General features: G+C 45.8%; 1 protein-coding gene and 1 pseudogene across 5 annotated transcripts in view; both read left to right on the top strand.

Annotated features, from left to right (window-relative positions):
* The window catches only part of ARHGAP17 (Rho GTPase activating protein 17), a 91,965-nt gene that overhangs the window by 47,515 nt on the left and 29,408 nt on the right, over positions 1-15,042 (top strand). For all 5 annotated transcript variants that reach the window (XR_009497771.1, XR_009497772.1, XM_059898766.1 and 2 more), the window contains exons 4-10: positions 60-133; positions 1,166-1,277; positions 1,515-1,591; positions 6,551-6,662; positions 9,398-9,466; positions 9,625-9,706; positions 14,669-14,796. Coding sequence is in view for 3 of the 5 variants with exons in the window: in XM_059898766.1 (XP_059754749.1) it covers positions 60-133; positions 1,166-1,277; positions 1,515-1,591; positions 6,551-6,662; positions 9,398-9,466; positions 9,625-9,706; positions 14,669-14,796 (654 nt within the window). In the remaining 2 variants the exon portion in view is untranslated. The remainder of the gene's footprint in view (positions 1-59; positions 134-1,165; positions 1,278-1,514; positions 1,592-6,550; positions 6,663-9,397; positions 9,467-9,624; positions 9,707-14,668; positions 14,797-15,042) is intronic.
* Positions 3,550-5,741, top strand: LOC132348507 (tubulin alpha-1B chain-like; annotated as a pseudogene).

Here is a 15,042-nt window from a genome sequence, read left to right as displayed (position 1 = left end):
AACTGAGAATGGGTGTCAATTATAATGAAAAAAAAAATGCATTGTCTTCTGCCTTCCAGAAAAAACTCCCTCTGACAGCTCTCGCTCAGAATATGCAAGAAGCATCAACTCAGCTAGAAGACTCTCTCCTGGGGTAAGAGTTGGGCGATTTCAGAAAGAGAGCCATGCGCCCTGTGGGTTGGCGGAGGTGGATGGCTGGGTGGTGTACACGGCAGCCACATGTGTGACCAGAGGCTGAGGCCCCGTGGGAGGCCACTGGGATGCTAGAGAATCTTCCTTTTAGTAGAAGCAACGATGGATGATACAAAGGGCCAATAACAAAAGTAATTGATAAGGTCAATTATTTAATCTGCTGAGCTTGGATATAAAGAACTCAGTCCCTTCCCTGGTCCAGGTGTTGACTCAGATTTATAAGCCCTGACCAGTCCCATCTAGTCCTTAAGAGTCACTTCTTTTAAAGATGATCACTGTAATGTCAGTGGAGGTTGTCTCAAAATAGTGCCTTTTCTGAATTATGTGGATTTTTTTTTTTTTTTACAATGAGCATGTATTAGATAAATAAGTTTAAAAATCTAATAATAAAGCTGTTTTCATTGTAAGAGGGAAGGTTGACCTTTCCTTCTACTTGCTTCTCTACAAGGCCAGTGTCCTTTGATCCTGTCTGCTCTCTCCTGCTGTAACATGGGCCCTCCTTTCCCAGCTGGATATGGCCTTTGGACTTTTCAGCCCATTTCCCAGGGTCTGCCATGCTCCACGACCTACAACGCTCTGTCGTTCTTTGAAGGACACTGCCTAGGCCGGACTTACTAGCAGACAGAAAACAGTATAGTATAATAAACGTTACATATGATTTAGAAGATTTTCAGGGTACTTTTGAGAATACTTGCTTTTCACCTGACCAGAGGACCTAATCTTTCAGTGAGTTCTCACCTCCCTGTTTACACACATCCCGCACGCGTACACACAAAGTATACCTGAGATAGTCTTGTTCATTTTAAAGCACAAGTCTGTGGACTCACGCCCTAAGTTTATAGTACTTTTAAGGCTCTATTGTATAGCGCCCTAATGCGTTCCCATCGTATGGAGAGCAGAGCTGGCTCAGTGTGGGAATCTGGTGCCAGATTTAATGGACGTATGTTTGTTGCTGGGCATCTCGTTTTTAAAGGAAGATGCTGGAGACGTGTGGAGATGCTGAGAATCAGCTGGCCCTGGAACTCTCTCAGCATGAAGTCTTTGTCGAGAAGGAGATCGTGGACCCTCTGTACGGCATAGCAGAGGTGGGTGCTTTGGCGGGGGATGGGTGGGGAATGGTTCGCCTGTGTCTGAAACTTTAACAATAATCAGTGGCTTTGGCATACACTTCATTTTTGGAAATAAGGGGAGTAAGTTGAGGGTGCAAAATCCTTTGCCTAAGAGAAAAAAAAAAAATGGTAAATAAAGATTGCACTTTCAGAGGTTAAACTGAAAACCCCGAAGCTCGTCCCATTTCATATGTGGTGTGTTCTTCTTTCCAGGTAGAGATTCCTAACATCCAGAAACAGAGGAAGCAGCTCGCCAAATTGGTTTTAGACTGGGACTCGGTCAGAGCCAGGTAAGATAAAGCTGTGAAAAATAACCAATAATGCGGTTTTCTGTCACATCCCCAGCAACCATCCCCCTCCTCAACACGGATAAAGACCACTGGGTGCACAAAACAGAAGTCGTCACGGATTCACACACTTGACTCACAGACTGAGTCACAGCCTACTTACACCTGCTTTCAGGCCTCATTCTCCCCAGCGTGGCAGCGGGATGATGTTAGAACACCCTGTTCTTAGTCAACCAACAGTGAAAGGAGACAGGGAAAAAAAAACACCTAAGTAAGTGTATTCTGGGGAGAAGAGACGGTGGCAGACAGTTCTAAGAGCGTTGTCCTTGGAGTAGTGGAGTGTAGGAATAAATAGATCTGTGATCTTAGCAGCTACTAAGCGTCCCACTGTGTCAAAAAACACCTGTGTGGTTAGGATCGTTTTTCACAACCAAGAAATGCTGTGCTCAACAGGGAGGAACTAAGTAAAACCTAGTAGCCATCCCAGAGGGCTGACGTCGGATGACCCGTCTGTAGTGCTCCGTGGCTGGGCTCCAGCCTCAGCTCCATCCGTGAGGGCGTTTGTATCAGTGACTCATATGAGAGGAGTAGGGAAGTGGCTGCCACGGGCCCCATCCTTTCCCATACCTTATACAAGGGTTGACAGACTTGTTCTGTAAAGGGCCAGATACTAAATATTTTCAGCTTTGCAACCCAGATGCTCCCTGTTCCAACTACTCAGCTCAGCTGTTGTAGCATAAAAGTAGCCCTGGGCAATACATAAATGAATGAGCAAGTCTGTGTTCGAATAAAACTTTATTTACAAAAGCAAGTGGCTTTGCTGAGCCCTGCTTCGTTAACTCTTTTAATCCTCATTGCACTCTTGTGAAGTAGACATGATTATTTCTGTTTGGCAAATAAATGGAGATACAGAGATCATTCACTGACTTTCTGTAAATGCTGTCAGATTCTTTTTTTTGGCTGCGTTGGGTCTTCATTGCTGCGCGTGGGATCTCTCTAATTGTAGTGAGCAGGGGCTACTCTTGGTTGTGGTGCTTGGGCTTCTCACTGCGGTGGCTTCTCTTGTTGCGGAGCACAGGCTCAGTAGTTGTGGCGCACGGGCTCAGTTGCTCCGTGGCATGTGGGATCTTCCCGGACCAGGGCTTGAACCCGTGTCCCCTGCATTGGCAGGCAGATTCTTAACCACTGCGCCACCAGGGAAGCCCCATGTCAGATGCTTTTATTGCAGATTTCCTTGTTTCTAAAATGCCGTTGAGTGTCAGATGCACCAGTGATTTAATATCCGATTTTGGGGGGAAAATGAAATAGGAACACCACTTTATTAAGTGTACAAATCAATTGGTAAGACATGTCCTGATTTAAGAAAAGTTGAGATGATAAGAGGGACATCTAGGAATTAGCACATGGTGAACATGATAATTGCCACCACTTACTGGACACTTGCCACGTGCCAGATATCAGACTACGTATGTGATATGTCAGCTTTTTCGATTCTCCCAGCAATCCCTATTCATTTGCCCACTTGTGTTTTCAGCAGACATCGAGTAGGTGCTCGCTGTGGGTCAGGCTCCGTGCTGGACACTAAGTGCAGAGGCCCTTCAGTGAGAGTTGGAGGGGACAGAGGTTAGGAGGTTATGTGACACCCCCTACTTTGAGAGGAGACTTGTTGTACAGACACTGGAGGCACCTGCACATGGCGTGTCTATGACTTGCTTTGCATCTTAGACATAATAAATGGCAGGGCTAGGATTCTGAACGCAGAGTCTGCCGTCTCCTTGTCACACGCACACGTGTGATTAGAGCCCTGTAGCCAGAACCAGGATCAGGGAGTGCAGGCCCCCCTGTGGTAGATTTTTGCTGAAGATAAGGAAAAATGTTCTAATGGTTAATTAAACAAGGCCGTGAATGCGCTCTTGCTGGAGTTGGTTGAGCAATATTATAGATGCCAACCTGCCAGGAATCTTACATCTGCAGCACATGTATCCCAGAGGAGATTTCAGCACTGATTCTTGGTCCTGCATTCACGGTCCTGTTCACTTAACTAATCAAAGTAGGTATTAGAGAAACTGAAACAGATCAATATTTCTTCTTTATTTTTACTTATTCCTGTGGCTTTTCCCTGGAGGAAAATGGTAATAGCTAACATTAAGTGGGAATCCATCATATTCACACACAGGCATATATATATTTATTCTCTCTTCTGCTGCTCATGACAGCTCTGCCGGGCAGATGGTATTTGTTTCCTTAGTTTGACAGATGAGACAACCTGAGGCACAGAGAGGTGAGGCCATCGCCAAAGGTCACACAGCTAACGAAGGTAGAACCGAGCTTCAGACTTCAGCCTGTCAGACTCCGAAGTCCATGCTCTTTCCATCGCCAGCTTTGCTTCAGCAGATTTACTGAAGCCTTGCTGTGGGGAAGTGCATCACAACAGGAACGTGAAAGAGGGCAGGGCAGAGCATTCTGGGGGCAATGCAGTCATCTGGGAAGCTTGATAAGTTGCTAACATGGGCTTTCATGCTGCATCTATGTAATATCCATGTTTAAATTTAAAGTGCTTGAGAGTGCGTCACTTACCTCAACTCTTAGCTTGTTGAGGACGGTAACCAGGACCCGGTGTCTACTCCTGTGGCCTGCGTCTGCTGACCCGTAGCCACCATGCGTAAGTGCATCTCCATCCATGTTGGCCAGGCTGGTGTCCAGATCGGCAGTGCCTGCTGGGAGCTCTACTGCCTGGAACACGGCATCCAGCCCGATGGCCAGATGCCAAGTGACAAGACTACTGGGGGAGGAGATGACTCCTTCAACACCTTCTTCAGTGAGACAGGCGCTGGCAAGCATATGCCCAGGACAGTGTTTGTAGACCTGGAACCCACGGTCATTGATGGAGTTCGCACTGGCACCTGCCGCCAGCTCTTCCACCCTGAGCAGCTCGTCACAGGCAGGGAAGATGCTGCCATTAACCATGCCCGCGGTCACTACCCCATTGGCAAGGAGATCATTGACCCCATCTTGGACCGGATTCGCAAACTGGCTGACCAGTGCACAAGTCTTCAGGGCTTCTTGGTTTTCCACAGCTTTGGTGGGGGAACTGGTTCCGGGTTCACCTCCCTGCTGATGGAACGTCTCTGTGTCGATTATGGCAAGAAGTCCAAGCTGGAGTTCTCCATTTACCCAGCCCCCCAGGTTTCCACAGATGTAGTTGAGCCCTACAACTCCATCCTCACCGCCCACACCACCCTGGAGCATTCTGACTGTGCCTTCATGGTAGACAATGAGGCCATCTATCATCTGTCGTAGAAACCTCGATATTGAGCGCCCAACCTACACAAATCTTAACCGCCTTATTAGCCAGAGAGTGTCCTCCATCACTGCTTCCCTGAGATTTGATGGAGCCCTGAATGTTGATCTGACAGAATTCCAGACCGACCTGGTGCCCTGTCCCCACATCCACTGCCCTCTGGCCACATATGCCCCTGTCATCTCTGCTGAGAAAGCCTACCATGAACAGCTTTCTGTAGCAGAGATCACCAGTGCTTGCTTTGAGCCAGCCAACCAGATGGTGAAATGCGACCCTCGCCATGGTAAATACATGGCTTGCTGCCTGTTGTACCGTGGCGACGTGGTTCCCAAAGATGTCAGTGCTGCCACTGTCACCGTCAAGACCAAGCGCAGCATCCAGTTTGTGGACTGGTGCCCCGCTGGCTTCAAAGTTGGCACTAATTACCAGCCTCCCACTGGTGGAGACCTGGCCAAAGTACAGCGAGCTGTGTGCATGCCGAGCAACACCACAGCCGTCGCTGAGGCCTGGGCTTGCCTGGACCACAAGTTTGACCTGATGTATGCCAAGCGTGCCTTTGGTACGTGGGTGAGGGCATGGAGGAAGGAGAGTTTTCTGAGGCCCGTGAGGATATGGCTGCCCTTGAGAAGGATTATGAGGAGGTTGGTGTGGATTCTGTTGAAAGAGAGGGAGAAAAAGAAGGCAAAGAGTACTAATTACCATTCCTTTCAGCCCTGCAGCCTGTCATACTCAGAACTTCAGCTTCAACATTAGCTGACAAGAGTAAAATCTTTCTGACTAGATTGTCTTCACTTTCAACTGTGATCATGTATTACTCTTCCATGTGTACCTGTAAGATTTTTCTGCCATGTCTGAAAGGTAAAGGCTTTAAGAAAGATAAATAAATAAATAAAGTGCTAGAACTTTCTGCCATAGCAGGCATGTCCGTATTTAAACAGAAGGTCAAAACACACTTGACAACCAAATAGAAATTGTTTTAGATTATTATTCCCCATGCACTTCCCCCAACTATTGCTATAGTATAATTTTGGGAGAGGGGGTCCTTTTGACTTATTTATGAAGGGAATATAAACATTCCACATTATGTTTCAGATTTGCTATAGATACTAGTATTAATCCTTACAAATGATTTTAATTCTTAATATGCTTTCACAGCTATCAATTACTAGCTCCATGACTGAAGTTCTGGCTTTCACTTACTGAAAGTAATCACAGGTCAGGATGGTAGTAGGCGGTGTTATAAGGGGTCCTGAAGAGCAGCAACTGACCCCCAGTGGCACAGGGAACATTCTAGATCAAAGCAAGAGAACAAGGTGGTGTTTGATGGGAAAGATCCCAAGATTGGACAGTAAAGGAAGGGGTTCCACAGATTGATTTGCAGCAGTGGGGCTTACATGGGACAAGGCGTGGCCAGTTCTGCTCAGAGCAGACAGCTACTCACAGCACTACCAGAGTCCCATCACAGCGGGAAGCCAGTGTCACCTTTGCCCGTTTCCATTCTTAAAGGATAAACTCCAGAGAAGCTGCCATCCTAGGTGCTGATACCTGTCCCAGGTAGAATCAGTTTTGGGGAAGGAGTCTGTCTCCATTAGGTCCTTGACTCCATAAGGTTGAGTATATACAGCTGATTCTCAAATAATGGCTATGCCTGTGCTTTGCAGATGGAACCAGGCTCACAAATCTTCAGGAACCAACTTTCAGGGGCTTCCATCAAAAATAGATACCCTAAAGGAAGAGATGGATGAAGCTGGAAATAAAGTAGAACAGTGCAAGGTAGGAGAATTCCCTAATGAATATGTACTTAAATAAGTCTTTTGGTTTTTGCAAGTGATGGATGAAAGGTCAAATATTGCAAATTATTTAATGTTTTACATAATTCCTATTAGAATTCCCTGAATGATATTCAAGGTAGGTTTTATTTTCTTCTTCCTTCTTTCTTTATTTTCTAAGACTCTACATTACTTTATACTCAGAATAAAACATTATTTAAAAAAAAAATTCAGGGACTTCCCTGGTGGCGCAGTGGTTAAGAATCCGCCTGCCAATGCAGGGGACACGGGTTCGAGCCCTGGTCCGGGAAGATTCCACATGCCACAGAGCAGTTAAGCCCGTGTGCCACAACTACTGAGCCTACGCTCTAGAGCCCGCGAGCCACAACTACTGAGCCCACATGCCGCAACTACTGAAGCTCACATGCCTAGAGCCCATGCTCCACAACAAGAGAAGCCACTGCAATGAGAAGCCCATGCACTGGAACAAAGAGTAGCCCCCATTCTCCGCAACTAGAGAAAAAGCCCACGCACAGCAATGAAGACCCAATGCAGCAAAAAATAAATAATTAATTAATTAAAAAGAAATTCAAGTAGGATATTTTTTAAAACTTGACAAAAACGTCTAAGCTTATTTAAAATGAAGAATGGGAGAATAAAAGGAGAAAAACTATTTAAAAACATATAAAATTACAGCAATTAAAACAATGTGCAATAGGCACAAAAATATATCCATGGAATTGTATAGGTTTTCTAGAATGAATGCTGTTATATTTAAGGGTTGAATATATAGTAAAGGGGTCATCATATATCCATAGAGAAGGGAAGGATTATTTTTAAAATGTTTCTAGGACAATTGGCTTCTAATTTGGAAGAAATAAAAATTTGTATCTCATAATCTAAATTCCAGACTAGGTGGTTATTCTCTATGCATCTATCTATGAAGATAAATATTTATTCCAAATGTTATTTGAGGTGGTAAAGAAACAGGTCTTTGGTGAATCTTAGGATCATCTCCTGAGACTTTTCCTCCTCTTATTATTCATCATTTTCCAAAAATGGTCTCCACATTCTACCAGATAGCATTAAGACTGCTATATTTTAGTTTATTCAGGTCATGCTATAATTCACTTTTCATGATGGCAAACCTTGGACAGTTAACTGCAGTAAAATGACTTGTTGAAAATAATATAGCGGGTAAGAATTAATACTGGACTCACAAAGTCATGCCATAGCCTTTACATTGAAAAATATGATAATCACACAAATGCTTCTGACAAAAGTCTTGCACTGGCTTATTCTTGTTCAGAAGAGTTGTAGTTTTGCCAGTGTCATTTACGCAGCAGTCTTCTTCATATCTGGTCTAACCTAGATCTTGGCTAGTGGCTCCTTATTGGATATAAATTTGTCTAGCAGTTTGGGGGTTTGAACTGGTGCATTATGGGCTAAGTTAAAAGAGAGACTTCTTTTAACTTACATACCACAGCTTGTCAGAAAGTCAAATGGTAAAAACTTATGAAAATATTTTCTATTTCCTTTTCTATTTATGTTAACTTCTGGGTAATTTTCTGAGATCTAAGTTCTGTTTCACTGATTCTGTCTTTAGCTATGTCTGATCTGCTGTTTAATTAACATTGAGTTTTGAATTTTGTTGACTATATTTTTCATTTTAAAGTTCTAATTCTTCAAGTCTGCCTTTTTTGATAGTGCATTATTCTTTTAGTATTTATTTTTTAATGTTTTTAATCATTTATATATACTTATTTTAAGTGTTAGTTAATTCTGTTTTCTGAAGTTCTCTATGAGAGTGGTGGGAGTTTCCTTTATGGTGGATTGTTTTGCAGTTTTGTATTGTGAGCTCATTTTAAGAGGGACTTTATCTGTGGGACTTCTGGGGATTAGGAGTGAGTCTCCCAGAGAGTATTACCAAGCCATTTTAAACTAAACTTTCCTCAGTTTGAGGATTCCTGGACCACACAGAGAATCAACTCAAACTTCAAACCCTCATGAAAGCAGGTCTATATTTATTTGTGAACTCTCAGGGAAATGTCTTACTTTCCCAGATACAGAGGCCAATCCAAAACAGAAGGTAGTACATTAAAAAAATATGTGTGTATATATATATATATATATATATATATATATATATATATATATATATATGTGAATATATATATGAATATGTATATGAAAATTGGAAATAAGGATATATCCAATTGCCCAGTCTATCAGTTTTAAGCTAATTATTTAATTCTTATATAAGTAATTTATTTACATTAGTTCAAATGTCAAAAGTATAAAACAGTATACAGTAAAGTCTTTCTTCTGCCCTTGTCCTCCTCCTCCTCCTAATTTCCACTGCTCCCAACAGGTAACCACTGTTACTAAGTTCTTGCTTTTTTCCCTAGGGGTATTTTTATACAAACATGGTGATAAAAATATTTCCTCTCCCTTTTTTACCCAGATAGTAACATACCATACCAGAAGTAGTGCTCTATGCTTTGCTTCTTAACAAGGCATATTAATAATAAACTTTGGAGATCTTTCCATGTCAGTCCATAATAAACTTGATTATTCTTTTCATTATCCCTGTGTATGATTGTACAGTGAGTTGATGGACATTTAATCTGCAGCTGTTTCATTACAGTTTGCTCTAGGAGCTCACAGATCAATTCACAGATGCTATTTTCTTTCACCTCTTTTTTCTTCAATGACGTATCTTCTCTTCCACTTACCCAGGATCAACTTGCAGCGGATATGTACAATTTTATGGCCAAAGAAGGGGAGTACGGCAAATTTTTTGTTACGGTAAGCACTTTGCCCTGACGAGACGTTAAAGCATTGTAAAAGTTGAGTCATTTTAGCTTTTTTGCAAAAGATGTCATTTTTGGTTTTGCTCAGCCATTGTGTGTGTGTCCATCCAATGCTAACGTTACTTTTGTTTTTGAATGTGGGTCTGTTCTCAGTTATTAGAAGCTCAAGCAGATTACCATAGAAAAGCATTAGCAGTCTTAGAAAAGGCCCTTCCCGAATTGCGAGCCCATCAAGGTAACGTAACCTGCGTGCTGGCCTGATGCCTCCTTCTCGCCTCTGCCACTTCTGCCTCTGTTCTTCTTTACTCAGCTCCTTTGCATGCATTTCCTTTGGACAAAGCCTCTCTGCCTAGGCGGGCACTATTTCCCAGCACACTTTCATCTTCCCTTGCTGCATTCTCTAATTTCTTCCAAACGCAAATTAACATACTAATGGAACATTTGCAGTTCTTCTGAAATCTTCAGTTGAAGAGAAAGCTGCACCCTTTGGGGGAAGCATCTGTTTTTCTATCTTCTAAATAGGCTCAAAACATTCTAGCCTCTAATTATCTTTTCGCAAATCAGTTATTTGTTTCATAGGGCTTAATTCTAGCCCTGTGATTCCAAGAGCATACATCCTATGAAAAAAATTTTGGACTTCCCAAAAGGAATTTTAGAAGCCAGTACCTGATACCGCATCATCAGGCACATAATCAGTGTGATTGAATCGTGAGACCATGACCACCTCGTTCCGATCTTGTTCTCATCAGCGCTCCCTTTGCCCACCATATTCAAGCACATTGCAGATCCTACCCTCAACTTACGAGTGGACCAAACTTTCCTTTGATGTTTAGTTTTAGACTGAACATTAACTCTTTTGATTCTAATTCTCTCTGATTTGCCATCAGAGCATCTATCAGCAGAGATCAGTAAATGATCAGACATTCCTCTGTCACCTTTGGACCTGTTATACTCTTTTGCTTATGGTATAGTCCTGACATTTGGAACTCAGGTGCCCCCGACAGAACCACTGGTCTCAAGCTGAAAGAGGATCAAGCCAGGTGCTGAGTGTGATGACTCTGTGATTGTGAAAGAGACTGAGCATGTGTGTGTAGGGGGCTGGTTGTCTGTGCGTGCACACTGGCCCCTCAAGAATACCACTCCTCCTCCCCTAAATTGCAGGCGATCCCAACAGGGTGTGACTTTGTGCCTGAAAGTCCTTAGATTTTGGAATCCGAAAATTCTATTTAGGACTTCCCTGGCGGTCCAGTGGTTAAGACTCTGCGCTTCCACTGCAGGGGGCGCAGGTTTGATCCCTGCTCGGGGAACTAAGATCCCGCGTGCCACACAGCGCGACCAAAAAAAAAGAAAAGAAAATGCTATGCCTTGACTGACCCCTTAGCCAGATCTTTAGCCATCTCGAGTGTGGTGGCTCTGATTTGCTGGGCCAGTCTTCAGAGGACGAGCTGCCCTCGCTTTCCAAAGTGATCCCATTTCCTAATTCGTGGGTAATGGGGTTGAGTCAGAGCGCAAAGGAATGAAGCTGCTGGCGAACAGTCAGCCTCGCAAGGGGCCGACTCTTGCTGGCCCAGGTCAGAGCACCGGGAGCCTGTATTTACGGGGTACCTTCTGTGTGCGGGGCCCTGCACAGGACGCAACAGTAAACATCATCATCCTAGCCTTTGAATGGCTTTAAGCCTGGTTTGGAAAGGTTGACGAACAGGCACAAAAAAGAGAAGATTTAAGCAGTGCCACGCCCCCTTTTTTTTAAACTCCCATTCTATTTTTACCCAAGGCTATTTTCCCCAGAGAAGTATGTCAGAAAGTCATGGGGAACAGGCAGGGGCAGGGAAGAGGTTTAGGCTGGAACAAGGGAAGCTGGTGTGTGACGGGGAGCAGCCAGTGAAGGAAAGGAGATTCTTCTTTCTCTCTAAGGCTGCCGCCTTCACCCACGCCTTGGAATTCAACCCTTTTCACCTCTGCCTGTCCTCAAATCTGCCTCTCGTCTTAGTTCTGTCCTCCTCTTCCTTCTTCTCTGTTTTCAGAAAGACTCAGAGTGTCCTTACCGTAGGAAGAAAAAAACTGGACCCTCTGCCCCGTGCCCCCGTGCACCCTGGTCTCACACTCTCGGTCGGCTGGCCTTAGTTCGGTACCTGCCTGTCCTCAGCGTGATGCCCCGTTTCACTGCGTTCTCCTTCGTTTTCCTGGGAGGTTCTTCGAATGACTCATTTCCGTCGGCCACCTCCGTTTTCTAACTGCCTCCCCACCCCTAACACTTTGCAGTCTGGTTTCTACTCCCAATCACTCTGCTATTAAAACAAACAGACAAAGAAACATTGCAAGTCCCAATGGGTGGATGATTCTGATTGTTAGATTCTGGCATTTGACGTGGCTTGAGCCGTCTCTTCCTTGTCAATTTTTTCCCCTCGTTTCACTCGATTGTTTTCTGTCATTGTTGAGGCTGTTTCCTTCATGTCTGTCCCCTCCTCAGAAGTCAAGCCTTTCCTGAGATCCAGTCCTTTCTCCTGTGTTCTTCTCCCTCCCTCCCTCCCACCTTTTCTCTCAAAATCCCCTCATTTTGGTGGCCTCCACTCACACCTGCATCTCCATCCTCTCAGGCTCAGCGTCAGTTCCCTTTGATGACTGGCTGTCACCTTAAACTCAGCGCATCTCAAGAAGCAAACTGATGCTTCCCCCACACCAGCTGGCCTTTCCTCCCCCCTCATCTCCTTGGTTCCTCCTTTCTCCAAACAATCCAGGTTTCAAACCTTGGAGCCATCTTTTCCTTCCTTTCTGATACCCTCTGGCCGGGTTCCGTGCATTTTTCCCTCTGCTGTGCCCTCCTCTTCATTCTCACTGTCCCACTCTACTCCGTGCCCCTGTCGCCCGGTGCACAAGTGTGGAATAAAGTGTCCATCCCCAGACTCAGGATCCCTGGTCTTTTCTCAGCCTATGTCCTCCTGGTCTATTTAATTCCTGTCAGTCTTCTAAGACCTTCGCCAAGCTCCCCTTCTTTGAGAAGCCTTCTCTGACAACTGAAGCCAACAGTGAACACTTTCGTCTCCTGAATCACTCTAGCATTTATGGTCTACACCAGAAGTCGCAAACAGCCATACCTCATTAAAAAAAAAAAAAAAAAAAAAATTTTTTTTTTTTAAACTAATTGCCATCATTTAAAAATCAGACTCTTTTCACATAACAGTGCTAACTTCTGGCTTCTCTTGGAAGTCCAGAGGGCCTGGGACGCTGGATCTGCTTTCCCGCGTGGCGACATTGCTCTGGCGCCGAGGAGCAGCTGCTGCGTCTTGGCAGGCCACGCCCTCCCCACCCCGATCCCGCACCTACAGGGCCCATCCGGCCCCCGCAGACGATTGTGTTTGCGACCCTAGTCTATACCATTTTTCTGCCATGGCTTAGCAGACGTGTCTTGTCTTGTTAATTGCTGTTGTGCGTCTGCCTGTGTGTCTTGTGTTTTCTTCACACTTAGACTGCTCTCACCCCAGGGGTGGGGGGCCTCTGTGAACTCTGGGTGCCTGCTGCAGGGCCTCGCATGTCAGAGGTCTGTGGTTTGAGGAGCAGCCCCTGCGGTGGCGTTTGCCTCCGGAGTGGCCTCTAGGTCAGCGGCTCTCACATCCACCCTCTGCCAACAGTACACCGAGGTGGAGGAGGGACACCCTGTCCAGGGTTTACTAGAAAGTTCCGGCAGGAGTCTGGACTGTGCCCGCCTCTCAGCATAGTAGGGTCCGGCATGGGGAGGTGATGGCAGGAGTCGTTTGCAGAACTCCCCTGGGTGATTCTGATGTATCCGCCCAGGCGAAGGGTCAGCTGGCCCTTTTCTGCCTGTGTTGAGAATCACTGCTTTAGATAAAAGGGAGAAAGTATTCAAGGTAAGATCTGGCCTTTGAGAGGACTGTCCCAGAGCTCTGTCTTCTGAGAAGGGCCAGGCCCTTGGATGCTTCTTGTGTTCGGAATTCCACTGACCAGGGCCGGGGCTGAAGCCAGGGACGAGGGGCCTCCGGACAGTTCTGAGAGCGGCTACTGCCTTCCGCCCCCCCCACCCCTTCCTTTAACCTTTACCCTACTTGCTCTTTCCATCAAGTTTTGACTTTTCACAAGCACCCAGGTCTACAGGTTTGTGGGATCTCACTTTCCTTCCTGTGATGGGCCCCGCCTGCTCTCACGTGTAGGGCAGTGTCAGAGCCACGCTAGGGTAACACTGCCTGCCTGGAATCCAGGATTCGAATACCAGAGTGGCTGAAGGACACATGTCCACAGGCTGAGAGGGACGTGAGCCCTTCCTGTCGCTGGAAAGAACCACGCTTCCCCAGTGGAGTATTTTCCACCAGCTGGTTTGCCCTCTTTGGCTTCTGTGTGCTTCTCAGTCGGTGCTGGATCCCTGCACCCCGCCAGGCAGGCCGGGCCCAACCACACCCTTCTTACTCTCCTTCAGTACATCCGTGTCCTAAATGCCTGTTTCTGTTTCCCGCTTTATTGTATGTCTTTTTGCTAAGCTGCCTCAAATCTTTTGTGGAATGAAGCAGAGCATATGACTGGAAAATGATATGCAGTATTGCTTTGCTGCTGTTGGCACAGCCTCCAGCCTCAGCTGCCTTGGGGCTGCATTCTCTCCTACTCAGAATCTTGGACTGTTTGGGGATATGGCACCAGAAGTGCTGCATGTCCTGGAGATGTCACCTCTAATAGGGGTTGGCATGGGCCCTCTCCAGTCCTGTATGACAATGCTTGGCCTGTGTTTAAATTTTTAAGAAATTATTTCCTTTTTTAAAGGAAGGAGTCTTTTTCTCGTCCTCTAGGTAGGAGACCAGTCATGCTCTGCATGCCTAGATAAATTTCTGGAAAACTGTGCTCAGATGGACCATTGGCTTTAGCACAAGGCAGCCCACCCGTCTCGGGTAAATGCGGGTGTGATGCTGGGCCAGAAGCACCCTCACAGCTTCCACTGGGCATCTTGCATTGGGTGCCACGTGGGCGCGTCAGGGCGCCGATCCACTGGTCACCTCCCCAGCCTGGCACACATTTTGTACCCTAGTAAATGGGAAATGACAAAAGCGAAGAGAATAGATCCTTCCCCCTTTCCAAATCCTTGGCTACGGGCTTTAAAAAAAAAAAAAAATCCCCTTCAGTAGTTTGGGGGAGGAAATAACTTGGCAATGCCGCGAGGTTGTCGAGTGTCTTACTGAATGGTCTGCTGCTCTAGATAAGTGGGCAGAGAAGCCCGCCTTCGGGACGCCTTTGGAAGAACACCTGAAGCGGAGCGGGCGCGAGATCGCGCTGCCCCTCGAGGCCTGCGTCATGCTGCTTCTGGAGACGGGCATGAAGGAGGAGGTGAGGCCCCGCCACCCCAGCCGGCCTCTGCGGACCAGTGGCTCTCAAACCGCGCTCACCATGACCACATTTCACACTGAGACCCTGTCCGTGTTGCCATGGTAGACCCTAAATGAAACAGAGGTTTCACAGAGCAGTATTTACCTTGCCTACCCGCAGTACACTCTGCCTTTTTCTTTTTGGTCCCATTTGATTATTTCATTTTACGCTGTGGTTGTGATTTGTGAAAACGAATTTCATGAGGTA

This window comes from Balaenoptera ricei, chromosome 15, assembly GCF_028023285.1.
Source record: "Balaenoptera ricei isolate mBalRic1 chromosome 15, mBalRic1.hap2, whole genome shotgun sequence".
NCBI classification, from domain to species: domain Eukaryota; kingdom Metazoa; phylum Chordata; class Mammalia; order Artiodactyla; family Balaenopteridae; genus Balaenoptera; species Balaenoptera ricei.
This window is presented reverse-complemented; position numbering and strand designations above follow the sequence as displayed.